Here is a 24,563-nt window from a genome sequence, read left to right as displayed (position 1 = left end):
AATTTAACTTTTATGTTTCTGAGCAGCCAGCAGTTTATGTTGACATGGGCATCAGTGATGTGAGCCAGAGACCTAAAGGATGGTCCAAAGGCACAGACCAGTGACCTGAAGCCACTGAGGAGAGCCTGCCCTCTCAATACTGGGAAGTGTCATGATAAATACTTTTATCATGTTAAAGTAAACATGCATGACGGTTGGTTTCACTGATCTATTTGCCAGTTACTTCACCAAAACTGTACTTCTGGCTGATATGTGTCAAATCAGTCAACATCCCTGGATCCCAACTCACCTGCGAGACTCCGAGTCTCTCGACTTCCTCGACTCTTTGACTTCATCAAAGGACACAACAGACCGCTTCTCTCTGCTGGCCGATTTGCGATCCTGGCTCTTAGAAACCTGGTTCACCAAGAAGCATTGACAAATTAAAGCAAGAAGAATCAACTGTGTCCAGGCCCAGGTATCCAAGATCAGAAATGAAGCTGAACAGCGGATGAAACAATCAGGTAACACTGTATCCTCTTTGGAGAAACCTCACCTTGGCTTACCAAAATCCAGTCATAGACTCACTACCAAGCTAAATTGGAATCCACTGCCTACTTTCAGTAGTCAACATTGAAAAGAGGATTTTCTCAGAAACTTTTCATTCAAGATAAAAAAAAAACTTTTTTTCATTTTGTCAAGTGCATCCAAAACACATTCTTTAATATTAAACACGCAGTGGTACCCAATCAAGGCCACTTCTGCCATGTCTGAGGATTCCTTATTTGTGCCAAGGGCATTAATTTTTGACATCTATTCATCTTAGCCCTTGAATCCACACTTCGATTTTTCCATTTGACATCATTTGTTAAAAAGGGAGAAATGATCTGATACACTAAAATATTTATACAAACACAGTACAGATATGAAATGCCATAATAGAATTCTCAGCTTGTAATTGGTCCACAACATTCACGAGCTTAAATGGCTGTCATCTGGCCAGCACAGGTTAACATGGCAAGCCTGAGGCTAGTGGTGGGAACCCTTGCGTTCAGATTACCCTAGTCAAGAGTTAACTGGGAAAGGTGGCTCACTGTGCCCTGACCATGCAAACGATGGTTTATGCTGAACAACTGCTTTCCTTCTGGGAGTCAGGAGGGGCAGAAGCATGACCCTTGTGCTGCTGCACTGTCCTTGCCTGAAGAGCCATCTCGGGAAGGAGACCACAGGGAGCCGGGAGTTTCCTCCAGACTCTGTCTGGGGTTTTCCCCACCTGCCTGGCTGTGTGACCTCCCTGCATCACTGGAGCCAACCTCAGGCGTAACTACAACTACGTGCTGAGCCCAGTGGGACCCGGACTGGCTCTGGAAATGTGGGTAGTCTTGGGGACCTGGGCCCACATCCATCATAGTTGTAAGGCTGTCAAGGGTTGAATTATGAACATCCAGAGCTGCCCGTGACCCTAAAACAGCGGGCAGAGTGAAATGGTAAGAACCTAAGGTGGGCACTCTGTGGATTCTGTGGCTCTCTGGAGCATCTGCACGGAGACAATGCACGGAATGAGTAAGATGGAGATTGGGCGCAGAGGCAGCCGGAAGGCCAGCTCTGGCAAGTGTGGGTTACGAATGCACAATGGAGAGCTGCTGAAACCTGAGGCCGGCAATGAACATGGACTGCTGTGCCCAGATGCAGGCAAATAAAGCCAATCACATCCATAAATGAATTTTAAAATAGGTTTTTCTTTTTTTTTTTTAAAGGACAGTAATTCTTACCAAAATTATGAAGGAAAGCCTTTAAACTTTCTCAATTTTAAAGTTCAAAAAACCCCTCCATTTTCAGAAGACTGACAAGCTTTTCTCAAATTAAGCTCAAGAATCCCCTAAAACACACAGAGAACTGTCAAAGGAAATAAATAACCCAGGCAGGAAAAGAATACTCACTCGCTCTTTGGATCCCAACGTTTTGACACTGATAACAGGTACACCTTTAGATTTATCCATCACCACAGTCCGCTCAGTACCTCGGCTTCCTATAGGAAAAAAGGAGTCAGGTAAGAAGGGACACCTCCTACTGAGAGAAAAGCACTCAACTTCAAGGAAAACAAAGGTAGTTTGTGTTGCCCATTAACCATACCAGCCAGGAACAGAAGCCAGGGTGCAATTTCTCACACCCACTGCTCAGCTACCTGACTTTGTGGCTCGAGAGCGCTCTGAGGAGCCAGGTTTCTGATCATCCTGGTCTTCACTCTTCTCTCCACTCCCGTCTTCACCCTTTTTAGCGTCATCTTTTCTGTCAGCCTTCTCTTCCCTCTTGAGGTTGGCAGATCTATAAATGGCATGCAGATACAGATATGTGTGAGATGAAACACTGACGGAACAACCCAGCGAAGACTCCTGCAATGAGCACCGAGTGAGGATGGGGCTGCCTCGGAGGCATCCACAGGATGGAGAACGTGCAGCCTAGCAGAGGAACTCGAGATACCTCTGAGGACTGGCAGGAAAATCCTCCAACAAGTGCACAGAAGGCAAGGGGGTGAAAGCCTCACAGCCTTTTCCACCCGTGGAAAAGTGAGGAACGAGACATGAAGAGAAAGGTCATCTTGGCCACAATACCATCAAGAAGACATACCTGTCAGTATTGCTAGATTTTTCTTTTTTCCCCTCCCCTTCTCTTCTCTCAGAGCTTTTCTTCCCAGCAGGTTCATTTTTCGCCTAAAAAAAGAGAATCAGGTAGAAGCATTATCTTATTGCTTAACGTGGTCAGATTCCAGGAGGAAAATGGCCCCTTACTTTTTCCACTGAGATCATCTTTCCATGGAGCTCTGTTTTGTGCAGGTGGTTGATGCACTTTGTAGCCTCTTCTGCCGTGGACATGGTAACGAAGCCGTAGCAGCGAGCTCCAGGACTCCGGGCATTGGTCACAACTTTGGCGCCCACCACCTTGAAGGAAAACACACAGGTACATCTCAGACACGAAGACCCCACACAGACCCCTACACTGTGGTTCATGCCACTTTCAAGAGATGCCAAGAACAGGTGGACGACAAGTGGCAGGTAAAGGCTGTGGAGGGCAATGCTATAGCCTGGCTGCTCCTACTCCATCCTGACTGTTTCTCTAGGGGACCAGGATGACAGTGAGGTGGAGAGAGGAGAGTGAAGCTGAAGGCAGCATCCTACCAGAATTTCATTAATACTATGTAAACCTTGAAGGGAAATGTTTCTAAATATGCAGTCAGCCAGGTGAACAGTGAAGTAAGAAGACACACCTACAGAAACAGACAGAGGACGGGTTTACAAAGAACACCCTGGAACGCAGAGCCCACCCTATTCCTCACAGAACAAAATTCATGGAGATGTTTCAAGTGCTACAGATACATCTTCACATGCTAGATGGTAGTTAACTGACCCAACAACAGCAGCAAACTGAGGCTGGGGACGCCCATTTATGAGAGAAGGCCCATGGCTCAGGAGAAGTCCCGTGGCCAACCCAGGGGCCACGGTTGGTATACATCTTTATTGTGCCACATGAAATCTGAGCCCCAAAATAAGGATTCCCAGGAGTCTGGCCCCTATTCAATCCAAATTAAGCCTGCAGTGTACCCAAGACACTTCAGGCTCCAGATGGACACTTCCCTGCAAAGCAGACATCTGCTCTGAGGGCCACTGCAGAATCAAGAGAAGGGTATCCCACTCCGTAATGCAGATGTCCAGGGAGTTCTGAGTTACTGTGAGGAACATGTCAAGCTTTGTTTTCCTTGTTCCTGAACATCAACAGTCAAGATCAAAAGATGTTGTTTTTCTCCGTTATCATTTCTGAATCCTAATTGTGAATGAGAGCCTGTGCTAAGTCTTACTTGGCAAAGCAGACTGAAAACAAGGAGGTGTGGGCATAGTAGCTTATCTGGAGGTGAGTCCAGGAAGCACTGGGAGGAAGGGGCTGGGGGAGAAAGGAAGAAGAGGCAGCACTCAATGTGTATGTGTGCAGGCCCCACCTGGGCATCATGTCCACCTTTTCCAGGCCGAGGAGGGAGAGAGGAAGACAGGCAGGTGTGGAAAAGGTGGCTAGAGTTCCTCAGCCTAGTGCGGAAAACACGGAGCAGAGGCGGGGCTCCCACAGCTCTGAGAGCCCCAAGTGTAGAGACAAGACTCATACGGGACCAGCAACACGCCCCAGGCATAACCCTCTGTACTGCAGACCTGAGGCCTACAGCTGCTCACAGGGATCTAGTTCAAAGATCTTTTGTTCATAACACTCATCTACAGCTTCTCTAATCGCTATGACTCACAACAATGGGCTGCCCTGTCCTCCCCACCTAACAGCAATTCCTCGTTAGGTTTAAGGCCAGCGAAAAGGACTCATTAAGTTATCAAATGATACAGTGGATTGGAACCAGGGAAGCACGAGATATACAAAGTGGATGTGGGCTCTGGGAACTCCCGAAGGCCTCATATCTCTTTCAGTGGGGGCGGACCGGCCACATGCCTGCAAACCTGCGAGTTCAAAGAACCACACGGTGTCAAAGTCCTCACTCCAGGGGACAATGATCTACATGTAGAGGCCAAATCGCATGAGCTCACAAGTAGCTTTGTCGGCTCTTACCTTCCCATATTTGCTGAAAAGATTCTTCAAATCTGTAGCTCTGGTGGTAGAAGAAAGTCCACTAACCCAGAAATTCCTTCCACAACTGCTACGACCTATTTTAAAAGAAACTTCCGGTGAAAAACAAGATACAGACAAAATCGTGAGTCTTAAATATCTTAGAGTCATTCCAAACCAGTCACTCTCCCTACTTGCTCTAGAGGCCAGCAGTACAGAGAAGGCTGGAGGCCGGCCTGCTGTCCTGGCATGATTTCTGGAGCTGCCCATGGGGTGGACAGAACCGATGGCAATGTCCCTTACTATGACTGGTCAGGGCCCATTGGGCCCGTGGCTGGGGTAGCCATCAGCTACCAGATGGCATCACCCAACCCAGTGAGGTGACTTTGGAACTTAAGATAGGAGCTGTCACTGTGGAGCCTGAGATACATCCTCTCCCCCCCAGTTTCTGGCCGTCTTTGAACGCCGATTAAAGATGAGTCTGGAGCAGCCAGCAAAACTACTTCTCAATCAGCAAATTAATAAAGGGCTCTGGTGTTGATAAATCTGCCATACCAGGGACCCACCAAATCCCAATATCTGAAAACTCAAAGCATTTTCTCCATCTGCATGTGTCACTGTGTCCAAGAAGTTCACAAATCAGAGGGAAAGTCAGGATGGAGGAGCTCAAAGGACTCTGGCAAAATCAAGTGTCCAAATCAAATTGGAATGACAATTCCGCCCTGCAACCCAGAACCCGCAGAGTGAGGAAGCAGGTGGCCAGAGTGGAGAAAGGCTTCGAGACAGGCTCACAGGCCTGTGAGGTATAAATGGATATGTGACGGCTAGAGCCAACGAGAACCATAGCTCCGGGATGCCACCCTGTTGACTTACCCTTCTCCTCTTTGGAAAGCTTTTTTGTATCCGACTCATCTTCGACAGAACTAGAGACAAAAGACAATGTCACTCCAGAAGGAAGCAGCAGAGAGGAAACTAACTCAAAATTGTAAAATATGTGCTGAGGTTGCATACCTACCCGAAATTTAGTTCTGAAAAAAACTGATACCCCTACAAACGAGTGTTGGAAATCTGACCTAACCATAAGATTTCAGACCCACAGGAGTTAATTAATTCTTCTGGGCTAAAGATAATTAGGAAGAATTAAAGAAACCAACCATGATAGGTTGAGAAAAGAAAAAAGATTATGTAATCAGCTTAAAATAAACAAAGAGAAATCAAACATTCTTTAGAGGTAAACTACAATTGCATCAGTCTGGCTGGCCAATTGCAGAAAAACAGCTCATGTGTGTCATTTAAACGACCAATGAAAAGGAGATAGCGTCTGGTCTAAAACCGAGAAAAAACAAACCTCATTTTCTGATCAGCGCCCTCACTGGCTGAGGACTCTTTAGGAGCCGGAGGGACTTCATTACAAGCTTCAAAAGCAAACTTCTTCACGTCTTCTTTGCTATCCCCGGGGTCCGGGCTTGAGGCTTCCGGGGGCGCTTCCGCGGCCTCCTCGCTACAGGCTTCCGCGTGCTCTGAGGCTTTACTACTCTGCTCAATTGGCTTCTCTAGCCCTACAGGCTCACAGTCCGTCCTCTCGTCATCGCCTGTCTGCTCCACGGGCTCCCTTTTCACTACCGCTAACAGGGTGTCTGCCTTGCTCGACTGAGCGTGTGCTGTTGACTCGTTGGCCAAATCTAAGTCACCCTCCTCCGGATGGGCGCTGTCAAAAAGGTCCTCTTCCTCCGCAAGTTTTCTGTCTGGCCCCACGCTACTTGTTTCCTGTGCAAATGGCTGCTCCAGCTCGGAACCTTCTTCTTTTACTGGCTCAGATTTACAAGTTTCCCCCAAAATGTCGAGTATTTTCTCATTTTCTACGGATTTAACAGGAATAGAATGGCACAAGGTTTAATTACCAGGGAAATAAAGCAATCACAAATGCGGAACTGGCACGGCGGCCACACTAACACGAAGAGAACTGCTAGCTACACAGAGATTGGAAAACCCGCAGGTACACAAACTTAACACTGGTTACACTACCTGCACTCCGACCGACTGCTAGAGTAAGCCTCTATGCTACATGGAAGAGAAAAGCATCCCAGAGATTTATTTAACCCCCAACACCTTCTGGCTGATTCTTGACAGTCTTCATTCTGTCGGCGTGTATATATGACTCTTCCAAATTTAGCTTCCAAAGTCCAAGTTGCTTAACTCAATGTATCACCATTCACTGAACAGAGCTCAATTTCCAAATTTCTTTGAATTTCTTTTAACAGAACAGTCCGACATGAAAACCAGAATCTCTTCCATCGGTGCTCTGAGATATTTGTAGTCCAGAAAGTGAATAGTATTTGTTTGGAATTCTTATGAAGAAACTTTTTTCTTCTTCTGGAATCCAGTTATGTCTCAATGCTTTAAAATGTTATCTCCCTACCACTGCCTGCACTGCCTGAATTAAAAACCACAAAATTAACACACTGCCCAATATCACAAGATCTGTTTTGTGGAGTACAGCGTTATTAGATTTTGAGAGGCATCCAAACTCTCTCTCTATCTGTTTAAGTGCCGTGTTCATTTAAAAAGGCATGAGGCAGTCTCATCTCACCAATATGTTTTACAAAATGAGAAATCAGCCACTTTCACAGATCTGGTGATATGGCTGGGTTTCCAATCTCTATGATCCTGGTATATTTTGGATCGTAAACCTTTAAAACAATGTATACTATATAGTAAGATAACTTTAATATTAAAGAATTCAAACAGAGAAGGTGGAAAACTAGAATGATTCCAAACCCCGTTGCTAAATTTTTCATTTAACAGTACCTGGCTCCAAGGACGGCTCTTCAATTTCCTGCAACAGAAAAGAAAGATAAAATTGTGCCAGATGGATGAAATTTAGAATTTATTTATACCCCAAAGTATAACAACTGAGAAGGGAATTTTCAAAAACACAGACAAGGAACCTCACAAATGCAACAGGTGAAGGAAACTGCTTGTTCCAGGCAAGAGCCTGCAGGAGAGTTGGTGCCGCACTTCATCTACCTTGGCCCCAGGGAACTGTTTCCATGTTTACTGTTGTTGTCCTGTGCTTTGCTGCATTTCCCAGCGCCTGGCAACATTATCACTTTTAATGGTGATAAACCCATCACATGGCTGTCTTTCTCTACTGTCTTAAATGCCTGGATAGCTGTGCTTTCAGTTTTATACTTTTATTGTCTAGCAGAATACCAGACACATTATACCAGATAATCATTTTTCACTAATGCAGTATTAGTTTCCAAAAATTCCAAAGATCAAGGGAAAGAAGGCATGGGTGGCTTGACCCATGTTCTAACTGTGCGCGGTGGACTCACAATATCCACATACCTACCTACCTGGTCAATCGAGTCCCTACAGTGTCACATATGCTTTCTTCCTTCTCTCTTCCAATCAACAATCCAGCAAGCCAGCTCTAATTCTTCAATATCCTTCAAGCCCTTCCCATGAAGCCGTTGTCAAGTCACACCACTGTTAAGACTCCTCACCAACATCAGCGCTTGGTTTTACTACCCCCATTCCTACCTCCTCCACAACAGGCTCATCTGTACCTCACCCCACAACAGGCCAAGTCCTACAAATTTAGTGCATGGACAATGTGCTCACAGAGAGCCTGCCCCACTAAAGAAAGGGACTTTCAACGTGTGGTCGCTGGCCCCTGCATTCCCTCTGCTCAAGGGACAACATTCTAGAATTCCAGCCGATTCTGATAAGCACTGTCTAGATTCCAGGCAGAAATTTCAGCACTGTACATACACATATTTTAACCCATCACCACACAGCTCTAGCACGTTGGTTCTATTAGTACCATCCTTCTTTTCAAAGATTAGGAGTCAGGCACACTGTGGTTCACAAACTTGCTGAAGGACACACAGAAGAGTCAAGATTTGAGCAATGGCTGTGTGACTTGAGTCCATTTATCAGTCAGGCCTCTACCCATCGTTCTGTTTATACACATGGAAGATGGCAACCAACCTCTCTCCTCGTGCATCTGAGACAGCACAGGTGCTTAGCGTGTAAGTTACATGCACATGAATGGTTGGCCCTGCCATCCTGGGGAACCCTAGAAAATGGGTCACTTTTTTAACAATTTCATTTACTGGTAATCAAGTTTTTTTTCCCCATTTCATGCTGGGAATTAAAGATTCCACACAGAAGCAATCAATCATTTTAGGCAGAACGATTGTCTCTTAACTTTCCCTAGACAAAACATATACATTCCTATTTGTCTCTGAAAGGGGATGTACTGTCTTGACCGGACAATGTACACAGGACTGTTAAACCTGAGGAGACACTCAAGAAAATAAGCCTGCTCCTCTTTTCCTTTCTCAGTCAGGAACAGGCTTTGTCTCTGCAGCTGGAGAGACATCAGTCCGAATGGTGAACCAAGTTTCACCAAGTTTTCTTGCGATTTGTACCCTCCTGGAGGCTGGCTTGTGGCTCACTAATAACACACCCAGCCCCTGTCTGGCAGAGAGAAATGAAGGTCGTGTCTGAAAGATGGTTTCCAATTAATCAGCATAAGTTACATTATTAAAACAACAAAAAACAAGGACTGGCATAAGCCTTTTTTTTCATTTCCTCAAAAACGTTCTGCAAATCAGATACTCAGGTTTATTTCAACAGTTTAAACCAACATTGGCTGACCAAAAAAGTAAAAGGAAACTTAGTTAAGATCCACATTAATGCAAACTATCCCTAGAAGTCAGCCCACGTCTTATTTATCCCATTTACCTTTTCACAGGTGGCAGTTTAGCCTGTGTTTAACAGCCAAGATGCTACAATCAAGAGAACTCTGTGTACTGTTTGAGGACAAACTTCCCAAAAGGAAAATCAGAACCCATCTTTCCCAGCTGTGATGTCAGTGCTGTGGCCACCCAACCCCACCCTCCTGCACCCTTGTCCGAGCCCCATTCTTCTGTCCTGAGGAGGGGGTGCTGCCCTTGCAGTCTCATGTCTCACCTAGGAGTACTTCTGCTGCAGAGGAGGCCCTCCAGGACAGACCCCACAGTTTGATCTGTTACTGATCAAACTAACAAGAGCCCCCCAAAAGTCCCGAGTCTTAACTGCCGGGATCTTCAATGCTGGCGGGGGAGCCGAAACAAAGAGCAATTCTCAATAGGCACGTTCTATTCAGGAAAGTTGTAAGCAAAACTCCCTCTAGGAGACCAAAAAAGGAAACAGACCTTGCAGTGACTTTTAGTTGGGACTGTATCAGAAGTGGATTCCAGAAACTGTAGTCTAACCTTTGATTTTAAAATTATTGAGCCACACAATAATTTACCTGTAATATAGTGAAGTCAGATGATGAAGTATCTAAATTGTTTATACTTTCTTTATCCTCTATCTGTAAAATAAACGGAGAACAAAATTACGATACCAGTAACAGAAATGCCTTCAAAGATGTCTCAGGACTTTTATTTTTTAATTGCCTTTTCTGTCTACCTGAGAAACATTTATCCTTTTGGAAATAACATACTTCACTGAATTAACGGCACTGAGAAAATACAGTGTGTGAGTTAAGCGTATGGAATCTGGAATTACCTTGGCCTTCATTCTTATTCTCATATGAACTATTGCCTGGAGAAATTTACCTTTACCTTTTTACCCCCCAATTTTCCCAACTCAAAAATGGGCATAATAGCATCTATATATCTGTGGTTAACAGGATGAAAGGAACTAATGCCTAATGTCTCACAGACAGAATTCAGTAAGTAATACTCATCTAATTGTATTGTGCCCTGGATTTCATCCTAACACAATAAAAGTTAAGGCTTTAAAAACGAAGGTCACAGTATTCTAAGACTGACTAGGGGAGTACCAATCCAATGACAGCAAAAGACCAACTTTCCACCTGTTTTGGTATTTGAGACATCACAGCTAGTACATCACAGAGTAACCTCCTATAACAAGAAGGTTAGAATAGTGTCCTCAAGATGCTTAATGCTGCACGATTCAAATGGAGAGCAGATACAATTATTCCTTACAAGACACCATTTTTCAATGACGCAAAGTGTGCCTTTCAAACTCATCTGTGATGTGAATGGATCAGTCAAACATTGTACTGAAATGGCATTAAAACAACATAATTGCAAATATAAAGCTTATCATCTGTTACGCTGTTTGAGGAATTATGACATTTAGGGTACATCCTGGAGACCCTGCAGCGGTACCTACAGCATGTTCTTGAAGCTGCTCTGGAAGCTCTTGCATCTCCCCCTCCACAAGCTCTCTACTGTCAGACAGGGTCTCCTGGAGGTTTTCAGCATCGTCATCTTCCGCACAGTCTGCAACACTTCCGTTATCAATCTCTGCTTCATCCAACACACTGATATCCATCATGTCAATGTCCTGTAAGTTCTCCAAACTGGTCTCAACATCCTCCTGTGACAAAGAAAAATACAAGCATCAGATGATGGTCACTGGTCCATGCACGGAGCTGAGCACTGATGAGGTTCACATACCTGTCCATCCCCAGAATTTTCCTCTAGCCCGTTATCTTCCACACCCTCTTCTTCTGGTTTGCGCCCTGGAGGAATAATTTATAGCGTGAGATCAAAGATATATATTTTTCAAAAGTGACAACTTTCACTTTTATACACCCTAAGCACTAAAGAAAGACAACCTAAAACACCTGTGGGACATCTCTGTTTAGGAACACGGTAATCCAGGAACAGTTAAATCCAATCTGGATAAGGGAGTTTCCTATTACCCCTAGTAGAAGTGGTTCCGTTCTTCTCAACCAGCTGTGGAAGTATGAGACACGAGAAATGGATTCTTAATAAGGTGGAAGCAAGCAGAACTTTTCCAGGCCTGCCCATCATGTTAAGTGGCTTTGGTTACGGCGAAAAGAGTATCTCATACAAACGTGCTGCTGTGGGGAATTCCCTGGAACTCTAGTTGTTAGCGTTCTATGTTTTACTACAGATGTTTCAGGCTCAAAACTTGGTCGGTGAACTAAGATCCCACAAGCCTGGCGTTACAAAAACCAACAAAACCCAAACTAACAAAAAACCACACAAACCAAAACAATCAATCAAACAAAAAAGATCATATTTGCTGCTTTTTGGTTAAGGAATGTGGAACACATTTACCCAGAGACAACCACATAAAAGGAAAAAACAGAAAAGCAAAAAGAAAGTAAATGCCTTTCAGAATTTTACCATCTAAGAGTTAGTCCTGGAGCTGTCCTACAGTGGGGCATGGATATCCTCCCATACTGTGCTACGAACATACACATACTCTCCTTTAAAAATGCCGTTTTATAATCCTTTCACTTCCTACCTTGTGAATAGCTTTTTATATTCTTTCACAGCATTATATAGTTTGTGTGAGTGCGTGCACAGTTGTGTGCAACCTGATGGACTGAGGCCACCAAGCCTCTGTCCATGTGATCTTCAGGGAAGATCACACTTGAGTGGGTTGCCATTTTCTACTTCAGGGGATCTTCCCAACTGAGACTGAACCCGCATCTCCTGCGCTGGCAGGTGGATTCTTCTTTTTTTAAAAAAATATTTATTTTTAATTGACTGATGATTGCTTTACAGTATTGGTTTGATTTCCACCATACATTAACATGAGTTAACCACAGGCGCACATATGTCCCCTCCCATCTAGGTTCTTACAGAGCCTCAGTCTCAGTCCCCTGAGTCATACAGCAAATTCCCAGTGGTGATCTACTGACATGTGTTAGTGTATATGCTCCCGTGCCACTCTCTCCATCATCTCACTGTTCTCCTCTTCTCCTTGACCCTCTATGTCTGCGTCTATTGGCAAGTGGATTCTTTACCACTGAGTCACCTGGGAAGCACCATTGTTTTTCTCCAAATTAAAGATGAATTTCTTAGGCTGCTAAGTGTTTATCTAGTAAGATATCACTTTGTACACGAAGGTCCGACTAGTAAAAACTATGGTTTTTTGAGTAGTCATGTACGGAACTGAGAGTTGCACCATAAAGCAGACTGAGGGCCGAAAAAAAGATGCTTTTGAATTGTGGTGCTGGAGAAGACTCTTGAGATGTCCTTGGACTGCAAGGAGATCAAACCAGTCAATCCTAAAGGGAATCAACCCTGAATAATCACTGGAAGGACTGATGCTAAAGCTGAAGCTCCAATACCTTGGCCACCTGATGTGAAGAGCCAACTCATTGGAAAAGCTGGCAAAGATTGAGGGCAAAAGGAGAAGAGGGTGGCAGAGTGTGAGATCGTTAGATAGCATCACTGACTCACTGGACATGATTAGAGCAAGCTCTGGGAGATAATGAAGAATAAGGAAACCTGACTTGCTGAATTCTGCTGCTGCGCCACTTCAGTCGTGTCCGACTCTGCGTGATCCCATAGACAGAAGCCCACCAGGGTCCCCCGTCCCCGGGATTCTCCAGGCAAGAACACTGGAGTGGGTTGCCATTTCCTTCTCCAATGTGTGAAAGTGAAAAGTGAAAGTGAAGTCGCTCAGTCGTGTCCGACCCTTAGCGACCCCACGGACTGCAGCCTACCAGGCTCCTCCATCCATGGGATTTTCCAGGCAAGAGTACTGGAGTGGCTTGCCATTGCCTTCTCCGAATTCCATTGCTGAATTCTATGGGGTTGCAAAGGGTCGGGATGACTTAACTATTAACAACAATCATTTGTACCATAATTCAGACTTTAGAATTTTCTTATACCATGTGTTACCTGATTTTTCCATATTCTAACTTCACTCATGTTTTCAGAAATATTTTAATTGCAAATAGCCTTGGTAGTTGGCTGGGAGCCTCAGTATCCTATGGCAAAACATGCCTCGAGCTTCAAAAATGTCTGGAACTCAACCCAGTGGTCTTTATAAATATGCTAGGAAGATACACCAGCAACATTTCCACAGACTCGTACCATTCTAGAATATGCACATTGGCTTTTGCCCAATTCCACTGAGTTAGTAGGAAAAATCTAAGTAGACTCAGAAACTTGCCACCCTTTCTACTGTCTTTCTCCCTTTCACAAGAAAGGCAGCAGGTTTCCATCAGGCAGATCCAGATCTCACTACAAGCAGTACACACAGGTACACTGCAGCCTGAATTCCTTCCAGGGGAGAAGTCTCCCAGGAAAGAAATGCCCCAACAAGCAATGTCAAGAGAATGTGCAGTCCTAAGAACAGCCAGTCTTCAATATGGAAAACACATCCCCATCGGGATGCTTACCAACAGTCACTATTTGGGGGAAGATACCCTACTTCCCAAAGATGAAAAACAATGTGTCTCAATGAATCCAAAATTAATGTGAATGAGAAATACCACTGTGGCAAAAACTAAAGCAACTGTCTTTGGTACTACTAAGAGAAAAGGCACCCCTCAAATTCTTCCTCCAAAGAGTAAAAAGACCTCCCACATTCGCAATCTCCAAACCACAGGCCCACGCAGCCTCACAGTTCTTGTCTCCGTAACTTCTTCCCAACCCCTTGCCTGGGATTTCCATTTATTCTCCCCATTAAGCTTCTACTTCAGGGAGAGTGTCCAACTCAACTGTTAGACCCCTCTGCAGACTCCTGATGGGAATTCCTCCAGGACCCAGTGTGGCTGGCTGCATGTGGGCAGGTATTTTAAATTTGTTTGATTACACAAATACATTCACACAAGTACTCATTAAAAAATTCTCACCACTTCACAGTAAATTTTAGTTTACTAATAAAAGATCCACCCTCATAAATTCATGAAAAAGTTCTTTTTCATGTATTTCACATTAAAAGTTATTTTCCCTTCTCCCCATCGCACTTCTAAGAGGTACAGCTTGGAGGCCCTTGAAAACATCTTGTGCATTTACACACATACCATTCAAATGGAAATGAACTTGTTAGGTAAAGGAATCACACTGTATATATAGTCTGTAACTTGCTTCTGTTAATAAAGGCCTTGGAAAATTGTCTTGCCCTATACGTTGACTCACCTCCACGGTTAGTTTCACAGTTTGGTCACCCCTGCCCAGAAAGCAGTTTTATTAATTTACCATCTCCAATAACGACTCACTTCCTCACACCCTTGTCAATGTGGAATATTGAGAATTATGTACCTGTTTACCAGTGTAACTGGCAAAAATGATATTGTCATTATTTTTATTTGCTTTCCTTCAAGAATTTTTATTTTTTGTATATAGACCTTGTTTTTCTTTTATCTTTGACCTGTCTATTCATGAAAATGAAGTGAAAGTGTTAGGTGCTTAGTTGTGTCTGACTCTTGTGACCTCGTGGACTGCAGCCTGCCAGGCTCCTCTGTCCATGGGATTTCCCAGGAAAGAATACTGGAGTGGGCTGCCATTTCCTTCTCCAGGGATCTTGCCGACCCAGGTCTCCTGCATTGCAGGCAGATTCATTACTGTCTGAGCCTCCAGGGAGGTCTCTTTTCTGAACTCAATTGGCTATTTTCTTGTTAATATGTAGGAATATTGAATGCTTTCTGGATTTTTATATGCTGTAACATTTTCTCCCAATTATATCTATTTATGCTATCTTTCATTAAGAAAATCTTAATATTCTACCATTAAAATGAGACCAAGAATGCAACAGTTTTTCAATTTGAGTTATTCTTTCTTTTTGATGAATATTAGAACAGACAAATCTCAAAGAGTCTTATAGGTTACTCTGAGGGGAATTGAGAACCTTATGCTATCAAGTCATCACATCTAGGAAAACCTTCTCAAAATTAGTTATGTCACACTACTTAAATATTTCTTTGTAGCTTTACCTATTACTTGAGAATACTATATCTATTTTTAATGTCCTCTGGCAATACCTTGTTTAAGTCTTCGACTTGCAAATGATGTTTCATTGGCACGTCAAAAACAAAGCAGACAATTAAAACCAGTTAGCAAGTTTTGCAAGTGCATTGTTCATATTCGCCATTTCCCCCCCACACTTCTTAAGCTGTCATTGGCTCATTTTGGATTGCTTCACTAGTATTTAATTTCATGAGGTACATGAAGACTAAAGGACCTCAGGGACTCAGCAGTTGCCAAGAATTTGACACCTGTAGCAAACAGTAGGGCTTCCATGGTAAAGAATCTGCCTGCAATGCAGGAGACCCCAGTTTGTTTCCTGGGATGGGAAGATCCCCTGGAGAAGGGATAGGCTACCCACTCCAGTAGTCTTGGGGTTCCCTGGTGGCTCAGTCGGTAAAGAATCTGCCTGCAATGCGAGAGACCTGGGTTCGAGTCCTGAGTTGGGAAGATCCCCTGGAGGAGGGCACGGCAACCTGCTCTCTTCTATGGACTTCCCTGGTGGCTCAGATGGTAAAGAATCCGCCTGCAACGCAGGAGACCTGGGTTCCATCCCTGGGTTGGAAGATCCCTGGAGAAGGGAACAGCCACCCACACCAGTATTCTGGCCTGGAGAATTCCATGGACGGAGGAGCCCAGCAGGCTATAGTCCATGGGACTGCAAAGAGCTGGACACGACTGAGCAACTTTCACTTCAGCAAAGAGTACACTAGCACTGTGCAAAAATGAAGGGCACCTGGAAGAGACGGCTGATTCCCAGTGCAGGGTAGGGGAAGCAAACAGACACTGAACACCCTCTTGTGCCAGAAAGTACGTGTTCAAAGAGTGATGTGAGCATGTTAAGAAGATACTGGGGCCAGCTTGCAGGAGTCTCACAGCGAGAATCTGAACATCAAAAGAAATAATAATCACAAACGCTTATCACCTACTGAATAAGAATCTCTAAGTTCACACTGATAAGTGGGGGAGAAGTGCAAGCTACTACCTCTTATGGCAGAAATCCAATACCAGAGATGGAATGATGAATTTAGAAAATCACCACTGGACAACTCAGTGGATGCTGACACTAGTGGAGGGTGAAATATGGTATCTTTAAGTCTCCAAGTATCCTCCCCATAGATACAATTACAAACTGTCCTGTGGAGAAACCCAACCAATACCACCTCAAGTTACCTGCTCAAATTGTCAGGATGTGCCTCTAAACAGGACACATAACAACAGAGAAAAATAACACTTCCAGTGGTATTTCTGACAAAAGTGTGTGATTTGAACCTAATCATGAGGGGGGGAAAAAAACACCAGAAATACCCCCAGTAAACCCAAATGAAAAACAGGCTTCAAAATAAGTGATCTGTGCTCTTCAGAAAATGGTAACGTCACCAAACAAAGGCTTGGGAACTGCTGTAGATTAAAGGAGACCAAAAAGATGTGCCATGACAACTGAAGAATTTTTTTCTTAGGAGTTATGAAGAACATAACTGGAATAAATGATTAAATAAGGTCTAAACTTAGCTAACAGCATTATTCCAACATTAATTTCTTGATTTTGCTAACTATACACATAGTTATGTAATGTTCTTGCTTTTAGAAAATACTGCAGTATGTAGGAGCAAAGAGGCACATACTTGCAACTTATTCTGAAACAGTTCAGGGGAAAAGGCAAAGATACATATGTAATACATTTGTTTCATCCTTTTCTCTCTGCCTCCTCCCCTCCCCTCCTGTCCTCCCTCTCTCGAAAAGAAAAGGATAAATCAAATGTATTAAAATGATAGCATTTCGGGAATCTGGGTGAGAATTTATGAAAATTTCTTATATTTTTCTTGTATCTTTTCTAAGCATGAAATTATGTCTCCCAAAAAAAGATACACTGTACATTCATGTTCAAAGTTTTTGTGGATCTATGTTTTCATTTATTTTGGCTAAAGACACAGGAACAGAATAATTTGGAATGTATTAGTATTTCAGTTGAATTTTTTTTTAACTTTTATGTGCCAATTTTTCTCCCAAAATAGTTGCATCATTTTATATACTCCACAGCAGTATATGGTAAGTTTGTTTTTCTACATCTTTGCCACTTTAATAGTTGTTTTCTAGTATTTCTAATCATTTTAATTTTCATTTCCTTGATAGCTAAGCAACAATTTTTGATGTGGTCACTGGCCATTTACTTATATTCTCTTGTGAAGTATCTATTCAAAATTTTGCCAATTATTAAAATGTATCTGATTGCTTATAAACATGCTAACTTCGTTTTTCTAGTTAAATTACTTTAAATGATCTATTAAAGTACTGGTGTAAAACTAGTTTGGAAGCTTTCTAGAATTCTGATTAAAACCATCAGATTTCAAAGTATTTTTTTGAGTTTGTTCAAACTGCACAGAAGAGGAAACTCTTACTTTCAGTAAAAATCTTAATAAAATTTAATAAGGCAGTTGTAAAATAATTCAGGAGAACTTATAAAGTAGTCCTATTGAATATGAAAAAGTACTGTAAAAACTTCAGAATAGAATGACTGCAAGCGTCTAACAAACCAGACAGAACAGAGTTGGGAATTCCGGGCAGTCCAGTGGTTAGGACTCTATGAGCTCACTGCCCAGGGCCTAGGCTCAATCTCTGGTCAGAGAACTAAGATTCCACAAGCCACACAGTGCAGAAACCCATGCCCAGTTTTATGCTTTGAATCATTCTACTTTCAGAAAAGGCAAAACTAATCATCTATGGTCAAAGTAACTATTCTCCCCCCACTCCCCAGGGACAAGCAGGGATTATGACTGGGCAAGAGCACTAGGAATTTAGTAGACATGTATCACACTGGGACTTCACTGGTGGTCCAGTGGCTAAGACTCCACACTCCTAAATGCAGGGGACCCAGGTTCAATCCCTGTTCAGGGAACTAGATCCCACATGCTGCAATGAAGACCCGGTACAACCAAATAAATCAATAATATATATTTCAAAAATCCCATTATTTTGATCCCCATTTAACTTCACATCATAAATAAAATAAATTCCAAATGAACTGAAAATAAAACTATAAATACTACTCTGCAATGCAGATTTCTTAAAAAAGTAACTTTAAAGCAAAGGACTGCCTTTTAAAATACAACATAAAATCTAAAACCAAATGAAACAGGTTAACTTCATTGCCTGTATTAAAGATCAAAACTTGAAAGACAAAAACATCACAAATTAGTTAAGCCAAAACAAACTAGTTAAGTCAAATGAAAGACTGGGAAAAAAACACTTTACAGAGCGAGCACTCTCAAAAGACAAGCATAAAAATGAGCAAAGGGCATGAAGACAATTGAGAAAATACAGATGGCCAATTATCAGAAATTTTCTAATCTGTGAAGAAATGTAAATGGACACTTTACCTGTGGAGAAATTCAGACAAATACAAAGTAAACAATATTTAGCATTAAGCAAGAATTTAAAGAAAAAAGTACCTACCCATGTTGCTAGTTATTAACCAGTAGAGCCTGTTGAAAAGCCACTTGCTAATAACTATTTTAAAAATAAATGTACATATCTTTTGACCCCAGAATTCTACTTCTCTCAGTTAACAAAAACATTCCTTCAGCAGAGTTAACTCTGGCACATGGACATGCTGAAAACCGGAACAAATAGTCTAGTGATAAAACTGAGGAGCTCAACTATAGTACGAAGGACGAATACTCAGCCGTTAAAAGAATGTCTTTTTATTCTCTGCATTCTTGAAAAATGTAAATTAAAGGATGTTGTGTGTAGTATGGATTTTTTTTAAATGGAAAGAAAAAACTACACTGGGTTTCTGGTTACATCTTTCTGCATTTGTTTTTAGGTAGACACACAGAAAAGTCTGGGAAAATATGCCTACTTTTAATAATGGATTGTCTCCTTTATTTAATGCACATTTGTGTTCCTAAAAACCCTAACACAAGGATTTCTTAAAAACAAAAACAAACAAACTCTACAGGCTATATCCTCTGCCCACCCCAGTGCATGCCTTTCTCTGATTTCAGTACTCTGCCTTGGCAAAAACATTGACTTAGGCAAACTGAAAAATGCACAACAAACTGTGGACCACACAAGTGACATCACTCCAAGTGATGACACTGACTGCTATTCTCTCAGAGCTAATATACCAAAGCGTGGTCCATGCTGGTGCCTGCCTCTCAGACATTTCACACCCAGGTCTTCCACTGGCCAGGTAAAACTATTACATTTCGGGGCCTGAGCAATCAAACTTTCAATTTCCTAGAGAACTTTCAAGATGGCCCAACTGCCTGGTTTTAGCTGATTCTTTCTTAAGCAGTAGTTGAATGTCACTGAGTTCAATTAGGAATTCAATTTATTGAGTAAATACTAGCAGGAAGGAAAACAAGCAAGAAGCAGACCCTGTCCTCAACAACCTAATTAGAACACAAGGCAGGATGATGTCAGCATTGAAACTCAGGCCAGGGCTGTGCAGAGGACCTAAGGAGAGAAGACTTGCTACCGGTGAGATCAGAAGTTGTTTCTTGATGAACTAGGACTCGAATGCAGACAGATGGGGAAGAGGAGTGGGTGGAGTAAACCACACGTCTGGGACCTGATTGCAGGTGGATGTAACAGAGGCAGGTGGTGGGGGTGGAAGCAGGAAGGGACCATCTGGGGCAATGGTGAGGGTCATTAATCCCATGTGGAATCTGGCTTTTATGTGGTAGGCAGTTTTTGAAAGCAGCATCTGTAATCTGTAAAAGTGACGACTGTTTTGGCCAGGCGGTATTTAAAAGGGAAGTTATTTTCCACAAGTCAGAGCAATAGGAGACTCAAGTAATCCTAAACACTCTCTACCTCAAGAAGGTTAAGACTCTGGATAAGCAACAGCTGCCAAGAAACCTACAGAAGAAAATCAGTAAAGGTGTCAGTACCTCTTCCATGCTGAGACTTCCCAAATCCCATGGAAACAAAAATACACTGGAGAGATCGTGAAAAAAATGCACACCTTCATTCAAGGTCCATCAAAGATTCACAGGGCAGTCCACAGGCACATTAGCAGAGGAAGCCAGTTTGAAAGAAGTTCCTAACATCACCCTCCATACCTTTGCTGGATCTCTTTGATGTTTTCTTATTTCCTTCAGAGGTAATTTCAATTTCATCAGGATTGCCTCCCTCATCTTCAATTGCCTAAAGGAAATGGAAAAGAAAAGTTCACCCAAAAAGGCAGCACACAAGACTTGACCTCCACAGAAGCCTCAGGGGCTGATCTGGAAAGGGCCTCTCCCCACCTATTCATTCCTTCTTCTTTCTGTTGCAGCAAGGGCCCCAGAGGTAGACTGATTCTACCGTACCTTGGCGGCCTGGTCTCAGGCAGGCTTACTTAATTGTTCCGAGTTTGTTTTCACTCTGGCTTGAGGGACTAATTAAAGCTCTTACCCTGGAAAGCTGTCATGAAAATTCTTGTTAGTCACATAAAGCAAGCACTTAGCAGACATTTGACTTATTTTTAACATTATCACCACAATCTGACAGATCCTAATCCTGGGTCCAAAAGAACTCGCAAACTCGCTAATTACCTATGACATCACTCAGCAATGTGTTATTAGACCCTCTCTGCTGCTGCTGCTGCTGCAAAGTCGCTTCAGTCGTGTCCAACTCTGTGCGACCCCAAAGACAGCAGCCCACCAGGCTCCCCTGTCCCTGGGATTTTCCAGGCAAGAACACTGGAGTGGGTTGCCATTTCCTTCTCCATGACATCACTCAGCAATGTGTTATTAGACCCTCCCTGATCCCCTCTCAATTCCACGCCTCAATTAGCACCATCTGGACAGAATATGGGATGTGCAATGGATGGGACACCGACTACCTCATCCCTCAGGAATCTCCTCTCAAAGACTCCTAAGGTCTTTCTCTCAACTACTAGGGGACCTGCCTCAACGGACACAGAACCCTAAGGATTTTTGAGTGAGTGCCGGCTCCCATCCCAAGACTGTGTTGCTCAGGTAAGCAGCTCCCAGACTTGCTCAGCAAAGTGCAGGCCACTAAGGAGGCACTAAGGAGGAAAAGAAACAAACAACCCCCTCACCCCCACAAAACAAAGAAACAAAAGAACACATACTGAGCCTGTCAATGCTGATATCCCCAGATACCAGGTCTCAGATTTTAACTTTTGGAAACCCTTTCTCTCCTGGATAGTCTTAGGAACCCATGCCCTATTTTTATATCAGTTTGAAATGCTGTTTTGTTTGTAAGTAGTTTCAGAAATTTCAGAGATTCTAGGAGTATTTTATCTTGGTAAAGTCTAAGTTCAGAATGAGGCTTGGGGGCTCCACACCTAACCTGTACCAGGAACAAAGAAAACCTCTCCCTCTTCTCTGAAGTCGGAGCCAGAAGGAAGATTTGGAGTTATGCCCTGGCATGCAGGAGGGCTCAAACAGAAAGTGCCTTACCCTCCAGACAAAAGATTCTGGACCACCAGCAGCAGAAAACAACTACCTCAGACAGAAAGTGGACCAGTCTGCCTCTCAGATGGTCTCTAGGTGTAGTGTTTACAGGGTCGTCCCCAGGGGGACTGTAGGCTATGAGTCATCCTTATAGGCCTTGCCAAATCAGACTGTCGGCTCCACCTTTCCCTGTTTTGCTTTTCTACAAAAATAAATAAACCAGAGAAGGGACAAAACATTCTGTGACAGAAGTAGAAAAGAACTCCAGTTGCTTCCAGACTTGCTTGGGCAGAGTGGCAGACGGGTGCATGCACTGATGGTGTTTGTGTGTTTTGAGCACATCCCTAATGGAAGAGCAGGAAGGGATGGATGTTTCCTCTCAGAGACCCTAGTGGGAGATCACACCAGCCTCAACCACCAACCTGACAGGGAGGTTCAATGCTCTATCAGCATTAAAGGCTGTGGACTATCTGGGGGAATAAAGGCTGAAGCCCTCCAATTTGGCTTTGTTGACAGGAGGCCCTGAGGCTAGTAACATGGATCACAGGTCCCTGGATACCAACCCTCCCCTCCTGGCATACTCTCCAGGTAAACACTTCAGTGGTGAACTGCCTGCCCTGTCGTCTTAGAGGGGAGTCAGTATCCATAGTGAAAGAAACACACACTCCAGTTACAAATGCCCCATTGACTTGGGGCATAATAACTCATCACTCTCAAGCCTGAACTTCCTCAACTGGATAATAGGATATTACCCTCACTTCCTCTAAACAGCAATTAATAAATAAAACCTTAATCCTCTGTTTGTGAGGCAAGAGAGGGTGGAATGAGTCACAAACTGCACTGCTTGGGGAAGTAAGGTGGGGGGAGGATAGGTGACAAGGCTTAGAGATCACAGAGGAGAAGTCCTGGGACAAGCGTTTAGAGACGGTAAAAGAAAGAATTCACCAGAATCAGACAGCACAAGGAAAGCGGAAGAGCACAAATTCTTAACTCCCTGCTTTTCAAACGCATCCCTCTGAATCCCACCCGGCAAGAAGGGGTCAGACCACCCAGTTTGCAAATACCAAACAGTGGTACCTCCAGGTTAGGACTTTCCTCATAGCTTAGTTGTTAAATCATGTGCCTGCAATGCAGGAGTCCCAGGTTCCATTCCTGGGTCGTGAAGATCCCCTGGAGAAGGAAATGGCAACCCACTCCAGTATTCTTGCCTGGAGAATCCCATGGACAGAGGAGCCTGGCGGGCACAATCCACGGGATTCCAAGAGTCGGACACGATTTAGCGACTAAACCACCACCACCACCACCACCAGTGGTACAGAGAAAATAGTCAATTGTGACAGCGATTGCCCCTCAAGCGTTCACGTGTATTAGGCAGCACGCCAAGCCCATTTTGAGCCATCTTACTTAATTCGAACGCGAAAGAATTCTTTTCTTCTTTTGGATACAAGGAGAAACAGGCCTAGAGGGAGTTAAAATGTCTTCCACGCTCAAGATCGAGTCAGAGTCCTTAGGTTTTGAAGTCTAACTGTAGGTTTCATTTTTGGTCTTTATTACAAACAGCACTTTCCCTGCCAGGCTGAGTCCCCGAGCCCGTGCTGGCAAATCCCTAAGCCATTCCCCGCAACCCCATTTCCAATACCCTTTCGATACGGTTACTTCGTAAACTAACCCCCTATTCTCGGCTTCTAGGCCTTAACGGATCAAGCAGCATCTCTCTCCCCAGAGCAGGCCCCCACATCCAACACACGCTCAGAAAATCCCCCGGCCTGGGTTCAAATCTCGACCTCTCCTCCCCGGTCGAGTGACCTTGGCCGAGTCCCCTGACTCCCCGGGCGGAAAGAGGATTTCACGTGCCGAGTCCACTCTGAGGTCGGGATAAAAGCAGCCGAAGGAAGCCCTAAAAACCAGGGGCTGATGCGGATGGCACAAGCCCTCGGCCGATGTCACCCGCCACCTCAAACTCCACCCCGTTCGCGTCGAGATTTTCTTGTTCTTGCCCCGAAGCAGCGCTGGGCTTTGAACTTGGGCCCGCAGGGGCTCGGCGATCCCGCTCGGGCCTGGGAGAAACGGGGACAGGCCCGAGGCAGGCCGCAAGCGGACCCTGAGGCCAGGAGGCCCCCCCGAAGCGGCCGCCGGGGTTCCCCGACCCACCTCCGACCCACCCCCCCGGACCCCAGCTCTACCTTTCTAAGTCGCTCCATCAAGGCGCTCTTGTTGCCGCTCGAATCCAGGTTCCGTTTTTTCAGCTCCGCCCGCAGATCGATCACCCTAAGGTCGGTGAGGCGCCGCGTCCCGGTCTCCGACGAGGCGGAGCTCAAAGCCGCTGCGCCCGCCGCACCAGAATCGCCTAAGCCGGACAGAGACTCCGCCATTCCAGGAACCCTGGCTCCGCCGACTACTTCACACAGAACAGGACCGGGTTTACCTCGGCTTTCAGCACAAAATGGCGCCGCCTGCGAAGGAACCTCTCCGGCCGCCCCTGCGCGACTCGTTTCTGCGCAGGCGTATCCGGCGCGGGTTCGACGCTCCCGGCCGCGTCTGCCCATGCGTGGTGACAGCCCTGGGAGGGACGTACGCCGGCGTACTATTTCTCGCCGGCCTCCCGCCGCGCACTGCCCAGACGCATGCGTACTGCGGTCACACCGCCTATCGGCTGTGGCCTGGCGCCTGTGCTGTTAAGCTTGATCAGGGCGTCGCGCAGGCGCGGCCGGAAAAAGGGGGCGGGAGGAATGGAGTGCCTTTTCATCTCAGGCGGCGCCATTTTGTGCTCAGAGCCGCTACAGCTGCCGGCGGTGGGGAGTAGTTGGTGGAGACAAAA

At 44.4% G+C, this 24,563-nt stretch overlaps 1 protein-coding gene across 6 annotated transcripts in view; it reads right to left on the bottom strand.

The window, feature by feature from the left end:
* The window catches only part of SAFB (scaffold attachment factor B), a 62,377-nt gene that overhangs the window by 5,154 nt on the left and 32,660 nt on the right, over positions 1–24,563 (bottom strand). For 5 of the 6 annotated variants that reach the window (XM_088838909.1, XM_088838911.1, XM_055430259.2 and 2 more), the window contains 13 exons: positions 20,405–20,489; positions 11,061–11,125; positions 10,774–10,980; positions 9,881–9,943; positions 7,384–7,411; positions 5,924–6,434; positions 5,449–5,498; positions 4,579–4,673; positions 2,769–2,918; positions 2,608–2,690; positions 2,165–2,304; positions 1,920–2,008; positions 290–396 (listed from right to left, as the gene is read on the bottom strand). In XM_088838909.1, the coding sequence (XP_088695035.1) occupies positions 290–396; positions 1,920–2,008; positions 2,165–2,304; positions 2,608–2,690; positions 2,769–2,918; positions 4,579–4,673; positions 5,449–5,498; positions 5,924–6,434; positions 7,384–7,411; positions 9,881–9,943; positions 10,774–10,980; positions 11,061–11,125; positions 20,405–20,489 (1,673 nt within the window). Of the gene's footprint in view, positions 1–289; positions 397–1,919; positions 2,009–2,164; positions 2,305–2,607; positions 2,691–2,768; positions 2,919–4,578; positions 4,674–5,448; positions 5,499–5,923; positions 6,435–7,383; positions 7,412–9,880; positions 9,944–10,773; positions 10,981–11,060; positions 11,126–20,404; positions 20,490–23,928; positions 24,520–24,563 lie in introns of those variants that run through there. The other variant, XM_088838913.1, reaches the window with a different exon arrangement.

This window comes from Moschus berezovskii, chromosome 8 (genome assembly GCF_049115385.1).
Source record: "Moschus berezovskii isolate FMDL1 chromosome 8, NW_MosBer_1.0, whole genome shotgun sequence".
Classification (NCBI taxonomy): Eukaryota; Metazoa; Chordata; class Mammalia; order Artiodactyla; family Moschidae; genus Moschus; species Moschus berezovskii.
The sequence above is the reverse complement of the archived record's forward strand: the minus strand, read 5'-3'. Positions and strand labels throughout refer to the sequence as shown.